This window comes from Centrocercus urophasianus, unplaced genomic scaffold (genome assembly GCF_019232065.1).
Source record: "Centrocercus urophasianus isolate 14NV4802_14NV808 unplaced genomic scaffold, USGS_Curo_1.0 seq_22, whole genome shotgun sequence".
NCBI classification, from domain to species: Eukaryota; Metazoa; Chordata; class Aves; order Galliformes; family Phasianidae; genus Centrocercus; species Centrocercus urophasianus.
In genome coordinates, this window is record NW_024884778.1 from 4,496,203 (window position 1) to 4,513,011 (window position 16,809).

At 44.7% G+C, this 16,809-nt stretch overlaps 2 protein-coding genes across 2 annotated transcripts; one reads left to right on the forward strand and one right to left on the reverse strand.

Annotated features, from left to right (window-relative positions):
- The first annotated feature begins 454 nt into the window (after positions 1 to 454).
- On the forward strand, positions 455 to 5,005 carry LMOD3 (leiomodin 3). Its single transcript, XM_042823788.1, has 3 exons — positions 455 to 745; positions 1,672 to 3,006; positions 4,968 to 5,005. The coding sequence occupies exons 1-3, from the start codon at positions 455 to 457 to the stop codon at positions 4,992 to 4,994; spliced, it is 1,653 nt and encodes a 550-aa protein (XP_042679722.1). The 3' UTR covers positions 4,995 to 5,005.
- A 1,563-nt stretch (positions 5,006 to 6,568) lies between these two features.
- Positions 6,569 to 16,090, reverse strand: ARL6IP5 (ADP ribosylation factor like GTPase 6 interacting protein 5). Its single transcript, XM_042823753.1, has 3 exons — positions 15,879 to 16,090; positions 8,587 to 8,804; positions 6,569 to 8,324 (listed from the first exon to the last, which is right to left on the reverse strand). The coding sequence occupies exons 1-3, from the start codon at positions 16,052 to 16,054 to the stop codon at positions 8,152 to 8,154; spliced, it is 567 nt and encodes a 188-aa protein (XP_042679687.1). The 5' UTR covers positions 16,055 to 16,090; the 3' UTR covers positions 6,569 to 8,151.
- Between the last annotated feature and the right edge of the window lie 719 nt (positions 16,091 to 16,809).

Consider the following 16,809-nt stretch of genomic DNA (forward strand, 5'->3'; position numbering starts at 1 on the left):
GGATACAGACACCTCATGAAATTATAAAGAAAAATGATTTCAACACGGATCTCCCCCAGACACCTTGCAGGCAGCATCAACTGCACCCGTGGACTGGGGGCAATCCGTGCACAGAAAGTAGCACTAAATTCCCCTAGAAAATGACCATCTCCTCTGGATCTCAATGGGGGACGCACCAGCTGCACTGAAATGTCAGAAGGGTTTGCACAGCTGACACGTTGCTGAAAATGGAGCATGGCAGCATCTCCATAAATTCTCTTTATCCAGCCAAGTGCAGCTTAATATAGACTTAGAGGTGCTGCCCGTGTGCTGCACTGCGATCGAGAGCTGCTGCCGCTCATGACCAAAACACAAAGTTGTTGATTTAACCAGATGAGCTACTGCTAGGGGGAAAAAATACCAAATTTATCTTCAGTTTTATTAAGTTACAGGGGAAGGAGGGAACGAGCAAAACATGTCTGAACTCGGCCAAACATCTGACGAAGATGTGTCCCCCGAGGACATAAATGAAGATGAAATCCTGGCCAACCTCTCCCCTGAGGAGCTGAAGGAGCTGCAGAGTGAGATGGAGGTGATGGCCCCTGACCCTGAGCTCCCCACAGGAATGATACAGAGGGATCAGACAGAGAAGCCCCCAACGGGCAGCTTTGACCACCGCTCCCTGGTGGACTACCTGTACTGGCAGAAGGCGTCCCGACGCATGCTTGAGGATGAGAGAGTTCCCGTCACCCTCCTGCCCTCCGAGGTAATCAGCAAAAAAATCCTGCCTATCTTTTGTGTGTCTGCTATGGGATCTGTTTTGTAGTTGCAATACCTTAATCTATCCCTGCTTCCATTCTTTGTTAGAACGGTGCAGTACAAGCCATGTGTTTAAATGGCTTGAAAGCCTCAGTAATGTCAGGATCCAGCTTGGACTGGTATGAAAGTTTATATTTAGATGTTTTCCTAAATCTTTATTTGTGGCTTTCAGCAGAAAAATATCTTAATGCTGTTTCAATAAAGCAAACCACTGAGAAACTCTCAGAAAATCAATCTGGAGGATATAAGGCACCGGTTTGGCTTTGCACATTGATTGATATCGTACTGCTTTTCCATGGAGCACTTAGTTTAATGAGTATGTTGAATGTAATCATCAGCAGAATTTAATGTCACGTTGGGGGAAAAATCCTACAGACCGTTTTTTCAATGTGAACGTACAAAAATGAGCAGGCATGCAAACTCCCTGAACCGGTCCCATCCTTTTCGATGCACTCCTTAAATTTGTTGTACTATCCATATGATTTGAATAGAGGTTAAGGACACACTTGGATATTTGTCAGTGTTTTGTGGCACTTGACAAGGAAATGATAAAAATAACACCAAATCCAGAAGTAGAGTAGGATCAGAGTTCCTTAATCCCCAGAAGGGTTTCAGGACCACCTTAGTGTATCATTAAATCCATCCAGGATTTATTGGTCAATGTTCTTCAAGGGAAAAGATGAGAAATTTGCCTACAGCCACTTTCAGAGCAATTCTCCTTTCATTCCATACCAATGCAGCACACTAGGACTTTCAGACAACGGCACGTTTAAGTGTTATTATTCTATAGTGGACGTAGAGGTATGGAAATACCACCATTCGGTTGTTTCAGCAAAAGGTTAATGTTATTTTGCCTGTTTCTGTCTCCTGCAGAGAATGACAGCAGAGGAGATGGGAGACGGTGGTGGCAGGAGGGGGCCAGAAGCTGATGGGAAAGAGCGGCACTACAAAAATGAAAGCGTGTCACATGCAGTAACACAGCCTGAGGAGATGAACAGAGATGGAAGCAATGAGGAGAGAGAGGAGGAGGAGGAGGAGGAGGAGGAAGAAGAGGAAGGTGAAGAGGAGGAAGATGAGAGTGAGTCAGAAACAAAGGAATGTGTTAATGAAAATCATCACAGTGATCAAACAAGCAAGCAACCAGGTACAGAGTCAGGGGAAACCACGGAAAAGTCAGATGAAAATGAAAAGAAAATCTCAAAATTGAACATCCCCAAAAAGTTAGCGTTAGATACCAGCTTCATGAAGCTCAGTGCTAGGCCATCAGGAAATCAAACCAACTTAGAAGAGAGCTTGGAGAAAGTCCGAAAAAACAATCCAGAGATGAAGGAGCTCAACCTGAACAACATAGAGAACATCCCCAAAGAAATGCTGATAGACTTTGTCAATGCAATGAAGAAGAATAAGAACATAAAAACGTTCAGCTTGGCCAATGTGGGAGCTGATGACAGCGTTGCATTTGCACTGGCCAATATGCTGCGTGAGAACAGGAGCATCACCACGCTCAACATCGACTCCAACTTCATCTCTGGGAAGGGCGTTGTGGCCATCATGAGGTGCCTGCAGTACAACGAGATTCTGACGGAGTTCCGCTTCCACAACCAGAGGAGCATGCTGGGCCACCAGGCTGAGATGGAGATCGCCAGGCTGCTGAAGGCCAACAACACCCTGCTGAAAATGGGCTACCACTTCGAGCTGCCGGGGCCCAGGATGGTGGTGACCAACCTGCTGAGCAGGAACCTGGATAAGCAGAGGCAGAAGAGGCAGGAGGGGCAAAGGCAGCAGCAAATGAAAGAGCAGAGAGAGCTGATTGCCATGTTGGAGAACGGATTGGGCTTGCCACCTGGGATGTGGGAGATGCTGGGGGGGCCGATGCCCCAGTCCAGACCACAGGAAGCTCCCCCAGCACCCAAACCACCCATCCTCACCTCAGCACCTCAGGGACGGGGGAAGGAAAGCACACGACCCACAGCTCCTGAGCAGCCGCGTGGGGCTGAGCCCAGCTTCAGGGTGATCAAGCTGAAGAAGATCCAACGCAAACCCGCCGTGCCCAAGTATGTGGAGCCCACTGAGAAAACCAACCTCAAGGATGTGATCAAGACCCTGAAGCCCATCCCCAGGAGAAGACCCCCTCCTCTCGTTGAGATAACACCACGAGATCAGCTGCTGAATGACATTCGTCAGAGCAACGTCGCGTACCTCAAACCGGTGAGTGTTCAGCAGAGGAGGGGATCGTGCTCTAGAGCTGCTATTTTCATAGAACATTAAGGTTGGAAAAGACCTCTAAGATCACCAAGTCCAACCCCAACCCACCCCCACCGTGCCCGCTGATCACATCCCTCAGTGCCAAATCTCCATGGTTCTTGAACAACTCCAGAGATGGTGGCCCACCCCACCTCTCTGTGCCACTGCATCACTGCTCTTTCTGAGAAGAGATTTTTGCTAATATCAAATCTGAACTTCCCTTGGTCCATCTTAAAGCCATTACCTCTCATCCTAGTCTTTACCCGTCAGCATAATGGTGGGACTTCCAAGCACATCCCAAGCTGTGTGCAGTTATCCCATGGCATCCACTGGGGGGATGCCCCAGCATCACGAGAGCCCCACTGCCTTCTTTGGCTTTTATTTTGCACCATCATAGGGCAAAAGTAATTAGTGAAATCCCAATGACAGGTGTGGGATTTTAACCTCTTGTTCCACAGTAATAAAGGTAAATAAAAGGAAATACAGCTGGGGGCAAACAAACTCAGAGGAACTGAATGCTGATGTGCTGGTAATAATATGTTAAATATTATAATATGCAAATACTCTTATAAGATTGGGAATACAACAGTTTTTTTTCCACAGAATTCATTTAATCTGTCCTTAGGTCCCCATTAAAAAAACATGCTGTAGTCCTGTTATTATTATTACTTTCTATTACAGCGACAGTGCAAAGACCCCCCTAAATTCTATTTTCTGTGGGTCTGTGCCTGCACCTTATGTTTGGATTTAGAACAGCAGGATGGGTAAAAGATGGCTTTTCTTGGTTGCTTACATACAATTTTAGAGCTGCTTAGAAGCATCTCGGGTAAAATTGGTCCTGTGCAAAAAAAAGTACAAATTATGGATTTGGGTTTTGTTGCTCATTCTGTTTTACGAAGTTGCTAAGTTGCTGGAAGGAGAATCAGGGGCCAAATTCACCCAAGGCACCTGGAGGTGTCTGTGCTGGTGCATGCAGAGCCTGGTGACCTGATGATGGGAACCACTGTCCCAGGAAGCTTCTGATACTCATTTTTTTTGCTTCCCTGTAACATTACTTTGCACTGTACCTTTATTCGAGGAAAATTGAAAGCAGTTCAAAATGTGTGTAGCTAGTGATGTTGATGCCTCTGTTTGTGTTGCTAAGGTCTAAGGAAGATGACAGAAAATCTTTTGCAAATAGAAATAGTCAGTAGTATTTTGTAATTAATATGTTGCTCAATATTGACCCTTTTGTACAGTGGGGGACACTTTGCTTTCACTTGTCTGCACAGAAGTAACTATTCCCTCAGTAATTTCAGGCAGTGCCTTGTCCTGAAATATCAGAAGGGACCAGCCCTGCAGTGACCTTGAACCCTGTGGCTTTCTACTGGCACAGCCCTGATCCACACCCTCCCCCCACCCAAAATCCCAGGCAGATCTTGATAGCCACAGGCTGTGGGATTTGTTGCTGTTTGCTCTCCCAGAGCTGCTGGCTGAGCTTGGGAGCCACGTCTGGATGCTTGGGTGACCTGGAAAGATGAAACAAAGGACACTTGTGCTGATTTTTGTTGATACACCTAGTATCAGGCCAAACGGCTTGGATTTAGGGCATTAGGGTTTTATTCTTATCTGCTCATGTGATTTGGGTAACTGCTTTTCTGCCTTGATATCCTCAGCTCTGCTATGTTTTACTGCCTGAACCAACCTGGGTGTCTTTGCTCTGGGGGGGAGGCTCATTGCTTGCAAAGTGATCTACTGGGCATTAAGCATCACAGACTGCAAGTGGGGAACAGCAGACAGACCCAAACTCCTGATTGAACTCCCTGATGCTCCTTGCCATTATGTTTCTGGTCCTTTCACAGTTTCTGAAGGTTTGTATGTTTATGTTGAACTAAACTGCTTTGAGAAATTGCCTTTCCTTACAGTGTTTCTTTGTCCTTGTCCAGGTGCCGTTACCAAAGCAGTTGGAGTGAGAGACCCAAAGAAAACAACTCGGAGCAAAGACTGTTCAAGTTTTGCTTACAGTTGTTTCAGCAGAAGTTTTCTGCAGAACCCAGGTGGTGTATATGACTCTTTGGGAACAAAGCTTGCAATATGCACTTCTCTCAGTGTGATGAAAAAGGCTGGCACGGGAAAAATCAGCACTAAGAATTTCCATCAGGTATCAAAATCCCAGTGCCATCTGTCTGCCAAATGGATTCAAGGCTCCAGTTTGTTGTGGGAGGATTTCCTCAGAGACATCAATAACATTAAGTCTTTCTAGTTTGTCAGTAAACTATTTTGCTTCCATGTTGTCCTTCTGCTGTCCAATTCTGCAGGAACACGCTGTGCTTTAGCTTATCTTTCTTTTCACACACATGCTCCTTGATTATTCTCTTGTCCATAAGAAAAGCATTTGGTTTCTATGTAAACAGCTTTATTTTTTAGGCTAAGGAAATGAATGAAATAAAAGCTCTCTCCATAAGAAATGTGCAGCACGTCCATGGCTTGTAAGAAGCTTGCAGAACAGAATGCACTCCGGTGCATCCATGTTTCAAGCCAGTGTATTTCCTTACAGTCCAGTTGGTCTCATACCTGACCAGCATGTAAAAGATGATGCCGTGCTGTTTAGAGAGCTGTAATCTTAATTCCATGTAATTCACCCCTGGATCGGGCTCCACACCACCCCCATCTCGGGATGCACCAAACCGCCGCTGCCAACCTCCCTCATGCTGCTCTCAAGCATCTGGAGGATGAGCCTTACCCCTCTCTCTGTGACTTGAAAAGCTTATTTTTACTTTAATATTGTTGTGACATTTTTTTCTCCTCCCCCTTTTTTAATCACATCAGATGGTTTTGCTGCAAGACTTTTCTGCAGCAACTACAAGTCACTTTCCTGTGGATTGCTGCCATGAGATCAGCTTTTTCTTTTGTTTTCTTTTTTTTTCCCGAGTTGCTGGAAGCTACAAAGCTTATTCCTGTAAAATCACCTTTGATCCACTCCTCTCCTCCCAGCCAAGCCTTCCCCTTTGCTAACATTCACCTCCTCTGCCTTCCTGTGGCTGATCCACTCAATACGCCCACTTTGCAGCTTGTGGCAGGTCTTCCTGCAGGTCAGTCTCTCCTTGCTGCCTACAACTGTTTGCAATGGTTCTCTGGCAGCTAAATCCTAGTGCTGCCCAGGGCATGGCTCCCAGTAACCTTAGAAGCAGGCAGAAATCCCTTCAGGTAATTAAAAGAAATGTAAAATCGCAGTTAAGCAGTTATATAAGAGACAGTAACAACATGAACAAATGCTTATATATTGCACTTCTGCAGACAGGCTTTTGCAAGGATGCAAGAGAGAGGCTGCACCATTCCTGCAGCTCACAAGCAGTTCTGTCACGAATCAGCAGCACGAATAGAGACAGCAATCAAAACCAGAATTCATCATAAGCACTGTCTCATGGCATGAGTGGTAGGGTGACCACAGCTGTCCCACCGCCACCCTGCTGAGCTCACCAGCTGTGAAGACATCCACAAGCTGAGGTTAGAGTCACATTTCCCAACCTGAAAGAAATACACTCAGTAGTCACCATTAGAGTTTATTTTTCTTCATGACTGTGCAGTCTTTTAAAATTCTACAGTAATGATGAAGTCATAGGCTACTACTTTTAAGTGTGGAAACAGTTTTCAGAAACAAAGACCATGCGCTACATGTGAGGAACAGGCCATTGACTCTCCAGCTGGAAATATTTTCAATAAATACTGATCACTTTAACACTTAAATGGAATGACGTGTTCAGGTTTCTACACAGCTCACTATGAAAACAGCATGGTAAGTTACATAAAAGCTTCAACCGTAAGGATGTTTGCTTTGTTGTTATATGAATCACTTTGTTAGAAAAAGAGAAATGCAAGAATATTTCAATGGAGTGTCACCTGGACAACGTTTTTTCCCCATTATATTTCAGAAGCTGCTATTAGCAAGACAATTCCATCAGAGCTGGTAATTAAGTTAAAATACATATAAAAGAATCCCACACATCACTGTCAGGAGTTGTTACAGGCAAGTGTCTGTATGAATTTGGAACGGGTATTCAATAACTGTATCTTGACTTTTATTGCTTTTACTCATAAACCTGGAACCCAGTTTATTCTTCTGAAGACTGTCAGCACTAAAGTCAGTGAAGTGCGAGTTTTACTTCTATGTTTGCATTCTGCTTGAGAAAAAAACCCAAACAAAGCACACATGAAAACACACATACACCTTCATCTACAAAAAGCTGACACAGAATAAAGCAGAACAAGGTAAGTCCTAAAGTAACAGTGTTTAAAAACATCAATAGGGTGGAAACGCAACTCATCTAGCTTATCCAAAAATTTTTTTCCTCCCATGCTTGGGTTTAGTTACACAAGGAAGTTCTGCCTCTCTTGCAGAGAAAAGCAACTTGTAGAGATCAACAGAACGAAGATTTCAGGGAGCACAAAGGTATGTTTTATTGGAACATAATTGGAACATATTGAGAGGCACTGTGCCTTATATACTCTCCATGCTTAGATCTATTTAGACTGTTCCCCAGCTACCAAAGGAGGAATGTGAGGTGAGGACAGAACCCATATTGGTTACAGGTATTGCACAGTTTTACCACTTGCCAGTTAAGCTAGCAATGTAGTCTCAATACAAGACCACTGGAGTTAGGGGTGTAGAGGATGCAAGAGATACATACTTTCAATGCATTCCAGCTCACCTTGGACACTGCCAGCATGAGGGTGCTACACATAACAAACTGGCTAAACTGCCATCTTGGAGAACTGAGATGAAAGGAGTGTTACTCTTACTAACAGACAAATTCGTTGCAAGATATTTAAGAGATTGCATTCCATCGGTTTCCATCTCTTCTCCCTTCATCCCCCCAAGAAGAAGAGACAAGCAAATACGTTTAAGTTGGTACTTGTGTAAACACCAGAACATTTAATTATACAACAAAAGAAGTTACTCTTTTAATATTCTTAGAGGAGCCCTGAATTCCTTGGAATACTGTATCCTGCAATTATTAATCTGTACCACACGTGCATTTCTTGTTTTGTACACAAACTGAAAGCAAGCTTGAACAATAGTAAATAGCAATTACACTCTTGCAACAGGTAAAAACACCACATTGCAGTTGCTTACTCCTTTACTTTAGATATGTAGTCAGCCAGTTTGTTGATACTTTCCTCCTGCTGTTCTAGAGCATCCAGTATGATACCCATTGGGGTCTTCTTCAAACCTATTTCTTCCTTTTTGTTCTCCAGCTTGTTCTTTATGTTCCGGAGCCTCAGAGAAGCGTGGATAAACATCACTGCACAACAAAAACACATTTACTAATCAGTAACACCCAATGAATGCATCAGCTGGAAGAAGATCTCTGAATGACTGCTTCAGTAACTGCAAGTATCTATTTAATAATAATAACACTCAAGATGACTTGTGGTGTTTTACGTGCCCTCTTCCCCCAGTCTTGTCTTTGCTTTAGAGAGAGTACAGCCATTCGCTGATTTAGTCTCTCAAGACTTATTTGAGAAAGCTCAGTTCAGCCCTCAGAGAATAGCAAAAATACTTACAGAGGAGAGGAAGAGTGATCCCAAACATGAACACCATGACATCTCCCAAGTAGGAGATCAAGAAGTAGCTAGACAGCATGATGACTATCACAAACGTGGTTGGGTACTGCTTCTTCATCCTGCGGAGTATGTCCTTGTTGTGTGACACCCACACGAACCCCAGGAACACCAGGACCACCACGGTACCACCAATGAGCATATTCAGGGGACTCAGAAATCTGGAGAAAAGAGGTGAGAGAAAAGAAAAAGAAAAAAAAAAAATAGGGACCAGGAAGTTTGTTTCAGAGCTTTTGTGAATTGTGTCCATGCAGCAAACATCTAGCTTGCTGGTATCTTTGCTGCTAGGTAGGTAAATAGCTATCTAAGTCATTAAGAAGTCAGTTGCTGTTGCAAAAGTCTTTATTGACTTCTGCTTTTTACCCCAAAGCAACTGCACAAGCAACCTTTAGCCATGAATTAGCATATTTAGATAATCTTCTTCTTTATGTTCCCTTCTTGAACATAGCTGAGGATAATGAGAATTTCTGCATCACATTAATAGACACATTTAGCACCAGATTGCCTCCCACCCAGGCTATCAGTGCTTTTGCTTGACATCATGCTCCAAGTCAGCCAATCCCAACAGCTCACAGTTCCAGTGATCGGTTACCCAACAGGCTGATCTTCACATTACCAAAACCAGGATCAGCCTACATGTTCAGGTCAACTAGTTTTTATCATCTTGTCTGGATTTACAAAGGGCAAAAGGTATGGGAAATATTGAGTATAGAAAGTTACTTCACTGTTATTGTTTATGCCTTCGATACTTATCAACTTTGGCATATAGTGTTTGTGTCAAAACAAGCACGTGGAAGCAACTTACTGGCAATTTGCTATGGTAAGAAGGCAATGTTCATTATGCCCAGCTACCTAAATTTCTTACAGTTATAGAAAAACTGCAGCAGATCTTAGAAAATAGCATAATACTGATACAAACTATTACACTAATTCCCCTGCCAAACAAACATTAGATTCTGAGGTAACTTTAACTTAGACTGAAGATACATTGTGTGGGTAGGTGACAGGAAAGGAAGGTTTTTCCCCAATTGAAACAACTGTTAGGAGCCTAGACTTTCAGCCCATGATTTCTTCTTTTAAATGTATTTATATTTTGCTGTTCTGTGTAGTGCTTTATCTCTGAATTATCCCCTTTAACAGTTCACACCTGACTAAGGTTATTTTATGGACCTGCAGGAACTTACCACCATCGGCACGACACACGAAAGCCCAGTCCCAAGCAAATGTGTCTGAGAGTCAGATGGAACTGGACACGTGGGGTAAAGGTCTTGCAGGAAGAAGAGCCAGGCCTGGCAAAGGGGCGACTGCTGAGGTTTGTGTTCTATTATTGTTATTGGAGTTACCAAGCAAACCAAGCCACCGAGTGGATCAGCTCTAGACTATAAACAGCAAGTCCCTTTTTGGGACCAGGATGAGAACATCACCTGCTCCCAAGCATTTAAGAGGTTGCTTTGTCCTCAGTTTTCACCGATGACTCTGTTTAGCTTGTTTCTGTACTTGTACAAAAGCCAGGCTCAACTATATTTCACTTCTACTGAAATAAGCTGTGTGATATCCTGTGCATTCTGATTTCCTTGCTTGTATTTCCACAGCCCTAATTACACAGCAGCTGAGCACTCCGAGCAGCTCCCACAGTGACAGCAGCATAACACTATTCCTGTAAAGCAGTAAAGATTTTCTGCCATAGACCTTGCAGTCAGACTTTCTGTTCTGAAGTCATGGGCACAATGACTCACCACTCTACCCCAGTGCTGAGGAGGATGCTATGGTTTGTGGTCTGTGCTTCACATCCGGCACAAGCTAAAGAAATCTCTTTCTGGACTGGCATGTCAACACTGTACCTGCAGTGCCAGAGAGCATTTCCCTAGAGAACAAAGAACCCCCAGAATGATTTGAGAGCCTGGCTCTAGACTCTGTAAGTCATTTGTGCCAACAGGAGACAGGAGAACTGGATAGAAAGAGATTAGAATCCAAACTAGCTCCCCACCTGCTTCTGCTACTCATGCTGAAGAGCCAGCATGGCTATTTGGAAACGGCGATAGGGCAGACTTGCTTCTTGCATCTGAGTCACTCCCTGCAGCCAGCCAGATTATATTTAGCTCTGAATTGTCAATCCTAAGTTTCCAGGCTGGAAAAAGTGAACAGTACTGCTCTGGAAAGAAATTGGCTTCATCTGCGTTCCATTGTAGCCAAAGGATGGTGACTCGTGACTGCACCACACTAGTGTCCTGTTTACATACATGCAACTGGACATATGGGATTCTTAAAGCAGAAATCATCTCGGCATCACTGCTAGCCTGGAGTAGAAATGGCCAAACTTACTTGGATTGTTCCTAAAAAGTTACTGAAAAAATAATCCTGGAAGGAACAAAGGGCCTGGCAGAGCTCCATGCTACGTTCTCCAGGCGTTGGGTAAATGCTCTCAAAGCTTTACCTTCCCCATCCTTCCTCTCATTCTCGTTACAGCTTCAGAAACTGCTGGTGAAAAGCAGTCCCCCTGTGTTTATAGAGAAAAGACCAAAGACTCTTCTGCTCTATGCTCTTTCTGGTATTACATGGGTTCTGTGTTACTGACTTGCTGTCAGGGATGTGAAGAAAAAAAACATACATTCAAAAGATCCCATTTTCTTGGGGAGAGTTAATTGAATTACATGTTTTCTCAAGTGGGCTGCATTCCAACGCTTACAAGGAAACAGTGAACATAAGTATCAAATGAAGTCATTCAGAGCCACACAAAAACAGATGGGGGATAGCAGTTGCCACTAAAAACTGGTATTCAAATTATCAGCCATGTGTCCACAGGCTTCAATACTGTTGATTACAGTACTGGATAGGGTGTCACATGCCAAGCTCCCCTCTACTGTTTGAACCACCAAAAGAGCCAAACTCACAGCGCTACCTAAAATTCTCCTAGATATTTATATATAGATATCTATTCTCCAGCAGTGGCATTTTTTTCAGGAGGTCAGATCTCCATTATGCAGTTTCATTCAGATCTGCTGGCACACTTCTCTCACTAGCACAACAGCTAAAGACTAAAAAGGAAAAAAAAAAAAAACAAAACAAAACACAGGCACATTTTTTTAGAACACATATCTGGGGGGAAATGAGAGCTGTATAGCAACTCTAGAAGTCCTCTTCTAGTCAAACCATCAGCACTGATATTGGCCACATTTATATACAGATCGAGACACAGCATAAAACATTCATGGTCAGGCAAACAGGCTGGGAGTCTTTCAAAGCAGCTGAGACAAGGTAAGTGGCCAGCCATTAAGCATGTTACAAGATACTTTCTAAAAATAATTCTCTTTAGGAGGGATTTGTAAGACTCCCAAATACTTAAAAATGTAATGCATGGAGCTATTAGCATGGCAGTGTTGTGGTAACTTGATTTTGGGCTGCTCAGATATCTAAAGGGAAGAAATACTCTTCGGGAGCTAAGAAAGAAAACTGTTCTCTCTCACTACACTGAAACTAGTCAGTATGGCAGGACTGAGCAACATTTGGTGTGCAAACAACCTTGAGCTCAAAGCCTCCTAACAGGATGCTCTACTTTATTGCTCCCTCAGGCAGACAAGATGCGGCCCTGGTAGGATGCTGCAGCCTCCAAAACAGCAGGAACAAACTGGCAAGGAAAACTGTCGCCTGGATTTAATGCCACTGGTATCTCAGGGCAACAGTAAGTACCTGCAGTTACTCCTCTGCTACTGTAATTGCTGTGATATAGAGTAAAAAGAGGGGTGAAAAAACAAAGAATAAATAGAAGAAACATTCTGTCTGTCTGCAGGCTCCAGGGACACAAACACCGTGCTGTGTGGACCAAGACTTTGGGACACTGTATCAGTTGCAAGCTGTACCAGAAGATAGCAGAGGAGCTACTTACTGGTGTGGGAGGAGTACTGGTAACTATGTAGCTACCTCTGACAGCAAAAACAGATTCATTTATTTAATTTAGTTTCCCAGATTCAGCCTCCTGGCAGCAGAGATAACCACAAATTCGAAGAAGTCACAGCTACAGCATAGGGAAAAAGAGCTGGGCAAGACTCATCTTTTGCTCAAGGCAGAAACCTCCAGCAGCACAGGCCCAGAAGTCAGCACACTCTGGAAGCGGCAGGGAGGCGAGAGCAGTTTCCTGCTTCCTTCCTCCTCTGTTTTAATTGAAACAACATTACAGTGGAGAGTAAGTTCTGCTTCTCCACTCCCCATACTTCTGGTTTCAGCTCATCTGAAGTTAGCACGTAAACCTATGAACGGTATGTTGTCCTCTGATTTGTCACTAACAAATCTGAGCACAGCCAGGCAACAGACCACAGCAGCCACAGGTTTAGCAAGACTCCTTTACATATTGTTTCTCACTTAGGCTGCTTTCAGAACAGGAGCTGGAGTTCTTTCTGCACTCCAGAAAGAAATTGCTGGACCTTTATGAAGGTTTCTGTATGTTTGCCTTTAAAATGAAGTTTTTATCCACTTCGTGAAGTTACGTAGCATTACATTGCAGCAGTAGGCTTTGGAGCAGTGTGTTGCACACTTCTGAGTATTTCATCAGGCATTACAGAAACTACAAATGAGCATTTTGCTGCTCTGCAATTCTTGTTCTCTTAAGGGAATTAACTACAAGCAAGTCAGCTAAGGCAGTGGTCTGGGGAGGAAAGAAAATAAAGAATTAAAAGAAAAACAAAAGAAAAAGACACCCACACGCTTGTTCATTGCAGGGGTTGTACAGATGGCCAGTGGATGTTTAAATGACAAGAGTGCAAAACGAAAGCAACATTAAACTTCAGGCTGTAGAGAAGACACTGTGCCAGAGGATGCAGCACCCTGAAACCCATTACACTTTTTCATAGTATCACTTCTGCACATATTATTTTTTAGCAAATGTGAGGCACCATGAGCCTAAAAGAAACATCAGTTTAAGCAGTCAGTTTGAGAACTGCAAGACAGTGGAGCCTTATCAGACTAGGAGAAAGTACAGACAAACACTGCTTACCAGGCAGATTGATTGGTTGGGAGAGAGTTGCAGGCTGTTGGGAGTGCTGTGCAGATATTTCTTAAACTTAGTGCTTCCCACAGTCATAGAATCACTCAGGTTGGAAAGACCTCAAAGATCAGTGAGACCAACCACGACCCAACTATAAGAACGCTGCACCCACAGTAAGGTATTCCATACCATACAGAGATGTGGAGATGGTGAAACATTGAAGAGGTCAACTGTGTTGTCCAGGAGGCAGTACGTTACGCCATGGCAATAAGCACCACTGCCCAGAGATTTCTTGATACCGCAAGTACAGTTTCCATCTCAGCCCAGCATTTACCACAGCTACCACTCCATTACAGTAGCCAAAATATCCTGTCTGCATTGAATGCCTGTCTGTATAATTAAGATGGCTTAAGAACAGGTAGAGTGGGTCATGGTCAAAGTTAAGTTTTGATCACAGAGACCTCTGCTCTAACGGTTTCAGTAATCCTGCCCGTAGGCCTACACGCAGCCCTGGAGTTCCCAAAAAGCCATGATTCATCACTTATCACTCAAGCCCACTAGAGGGTGAAGTGCAAGATTGCATCTTAGTCATCAATGTGAATTTAATTGGGACACCTTTCCTGGCCTTTCTCCCAAAGCTACAATCCAGCCAACAGAAAGATCTTTTATTAAAAATGAATGGATAGCTTTTCTTTATTGAAGTGCTATCCTGTTTCCTTTAGAGTTTTCCTCCCATTCTTCTACTTCAGTGTTGGAAGAAGCAGGTCTGCCACATATCAAAGGCTCTAAGATGTGCAATAAAACAAATTCACTCCAGGTTCTTCTCATCTGTAAATTTTCAGTGTAGCAGGTTATTGTTTAATGTCAAGATACTGGAATTACATTTCTGGTATTAATCTCAGTCTTGTGTGGCTCTGCTCCCTACCACCACCTCAGCAAAATGGTGGGAAATACATGGAAATGTATCACTATCCTTGATCTGATGTGAAATCAGACAATAAAAGGGGGAAGGAATTTAGGAGTAAAAGCTGCTGCCATTCCAGTTTTCCAGTTGAGGATAACAAAATTATTCACTTTTTCCCCCCCAGCTTTTTGGGGCAAACGAGCTGTACTCCTGCCTTCCAGGGTTGCTTTAATTTACCTGCTTATTTAGAACTGGCTACGGTATTGCTCTGCTAAATAAAGGTAGATAAAGAGGGAAGATTACATTCTCTCTAAAGTGAGTAAGAGTCTGGAAGTCTCTTTACTGTCTAATGATCTGCTACTGAGTTGAGTACAGTGTACGGATCTCCACCAAAATTAAGAAGAAAATCTCCCACGGCCAAACCCTTAGCCGAAACGGAGCAAAAAGAAGAGAAAAGCAGGGTTCTCAGCCTTTCCTTTCATAAAGCACAGGACAAAACTCCCCGAGCCCAGAGATTCTCCACTGACTCAGATGCTAGGTCAATAGCATCAGCAGCCCTAAAAAGTTACAGATTGCTTCATGAGAAAAAAAAAAAAAATGGATAGGAGGAAAAACATAAGCTGCTACAACATATATGATAAAATAAAATCCTGCCAAAACCAATCTGGCCTAGTGGCCAGGCAATCCTCCCATTTAAGCATTTGCACATTGTTTGCTGAGGAGCGTAGGAAACGTCTTTTAAGTTTCCATTTTAAAAGCTCAATCGTCACAGCTTCTACTGCAACTCCTGACAAAGAGCTTCTAGCTCTCAAAGCAGTACTTAAAGAAGAGTCGCACAGGCTTTAATTCTAATAATGATTAGGTTATTTCCCAATTCTCCCTAGGGAAGCTACAGCTGACACGAGACATGAAGGTCTCAGTTTCACAAAAATGGATGGGTGCAGTGCTTAATTTATATGAAAGGCTTTCAATCTGCGCTAGGTCAGGAATAAGAAAGGCTTGTTCTGTCCCTTTGGCATAGGCTTAAAGCTGTAACAGAGAGTAGAATTTACCTCCTTATTTGTTGGAATTCAGAGTGAAGTTTCTCTCAGCTTGACAGCCAAGCCAGGCAGACAAGGCAGGAAGCAGCGATCGCCTCAGAGCAGCCAGTGACATCCTGCACCCACCGCTGCTTTCTGCCAGGCCAGCTCGGGCAACAAAGGGCAGCTCCCAGATTTGCCAACCAGGAATTAAAAAGCACATCCTAAGAAAGCCAGCCCCCACCCAACACACAGCAAGGGCGGCCGTATGTTTGGGAATATCGATGCCGCACCGCCCCTCACCCCGCAGCCCCACCGCCTCCAGCTCACTGACCCCACGATGGCGACGACGACGGCGGCCACCATCAAATAGTTGGTCTGGTAGTAGAGCAGGTTGTTGACCACCCGGTTGTTCCATTTCGAGATGTCCTTGAAGTCGGGCCGGGCGAAACGATCGGAACCGGGGAAGAAGTCCTCCCAGGAGCGCAGCGGAGCCACCTGCACCTCCATGGCTGCTGCCCCGCCCAGCCGCCGCGCAGGCCTCGGGCTTCGTGGTACCGCCCCGGGGCGGCTCCGGGCCGCGGGGAAATGGGAAAAGAGCCGGGCACGCAGCAATCCGCGCAGCCGGCACGGCGTAGAGGTGCTTTCGTCACCGGCCGGCTGTACGGTCTGTTTGTTTGCTCTGCACAAATGTCACTCGTTTGCTGCGTGAGAAGCCGGGTCGCTGTGCCCTGAAAGCGGGGCGGGACGCAGGCTGGTGGGGTTTCTGCAGCCCGGGGTCACGCTGAGGGCTGGCGGTGAGGACGTTGAATCTGGACAGCAGCTGCGATGATTCTAACTGCTCCCATTAAAACATTTTGAGTGTCTTTACGCTTTGTTTCGCACGGCTTGAACGCACGCACCTGGCACGGGTGTGTCCCGGCACGCCGGGTGTGGCTGCGATGCCTGGGGTTTGTGGCAGCTTCTCAAATCTACAAAGCATTTGCATTCCTCAAAGTGCGTTCGGGAGCCCGAGGCTATAACCGCGATCTGCGGGAGCTGCGCGGCTGCTTCCCAGCTCTGCGCTTAGACTGTGAGCAGTGTGCTTCTGTGCGCACCCAGACAACAGAAAATACTTGAGGCATGGTAGAGCTGACTGCTGGAGCTCCGTCTCACAATGCTTGTAGTATAAGCTGTACCGCACTCTCAAGGACCCTCATGAACCCCTCGCCCCCCCGCCTCAGCGGCCATGGTCCCCCGCTGCGGAGACGCACCGCCCATGATGG

Coding starts and splice junctions, on each gene's coding strand:
- LMOD3 (XM_042823788.1), top strand. CDS start 455: ATGTCTGAACTCGGCCAAACATCTGACGAAGATGTGTCCCCCGAGGAC. Junction 746..1,671: donor TCACCCTCCTGCCCTCCGAG/GTAATCAGCAAA, acceptor TGTCTCCTGCAG/AGAATGACAGCAGAGGAGAT. Junction 3,007..4,967: donor ACGTCGCGTACCTCAAACCG/GTGAGTGTTCAG, acceptor GTCCTTGTCCAG/GTGCCGTTACCAAAGCAGTT.
- ARL6IP5 (XM_042823753.1), bottom strand. CDS start 16,054: ATGGAGGTGCAGGTGGCTCCGCTGCGCTCCTGGGAGGACTTCTTCCCC. Junction 8,805..15,878: donor GTCGTCGTCGCCATCGTGGG/GTCAGTGAGCTG, acceptor TCTTTTCTCCAG/ATTTCTGAGTCCCCTGAATA. Junction 8,325..8,586: donor GATCACTCTTCCTCTCCTCT/GTAAGTATTTTT, acceptor TTTGTTGTGCAG/TGATGTTTATCCACGCTTCT.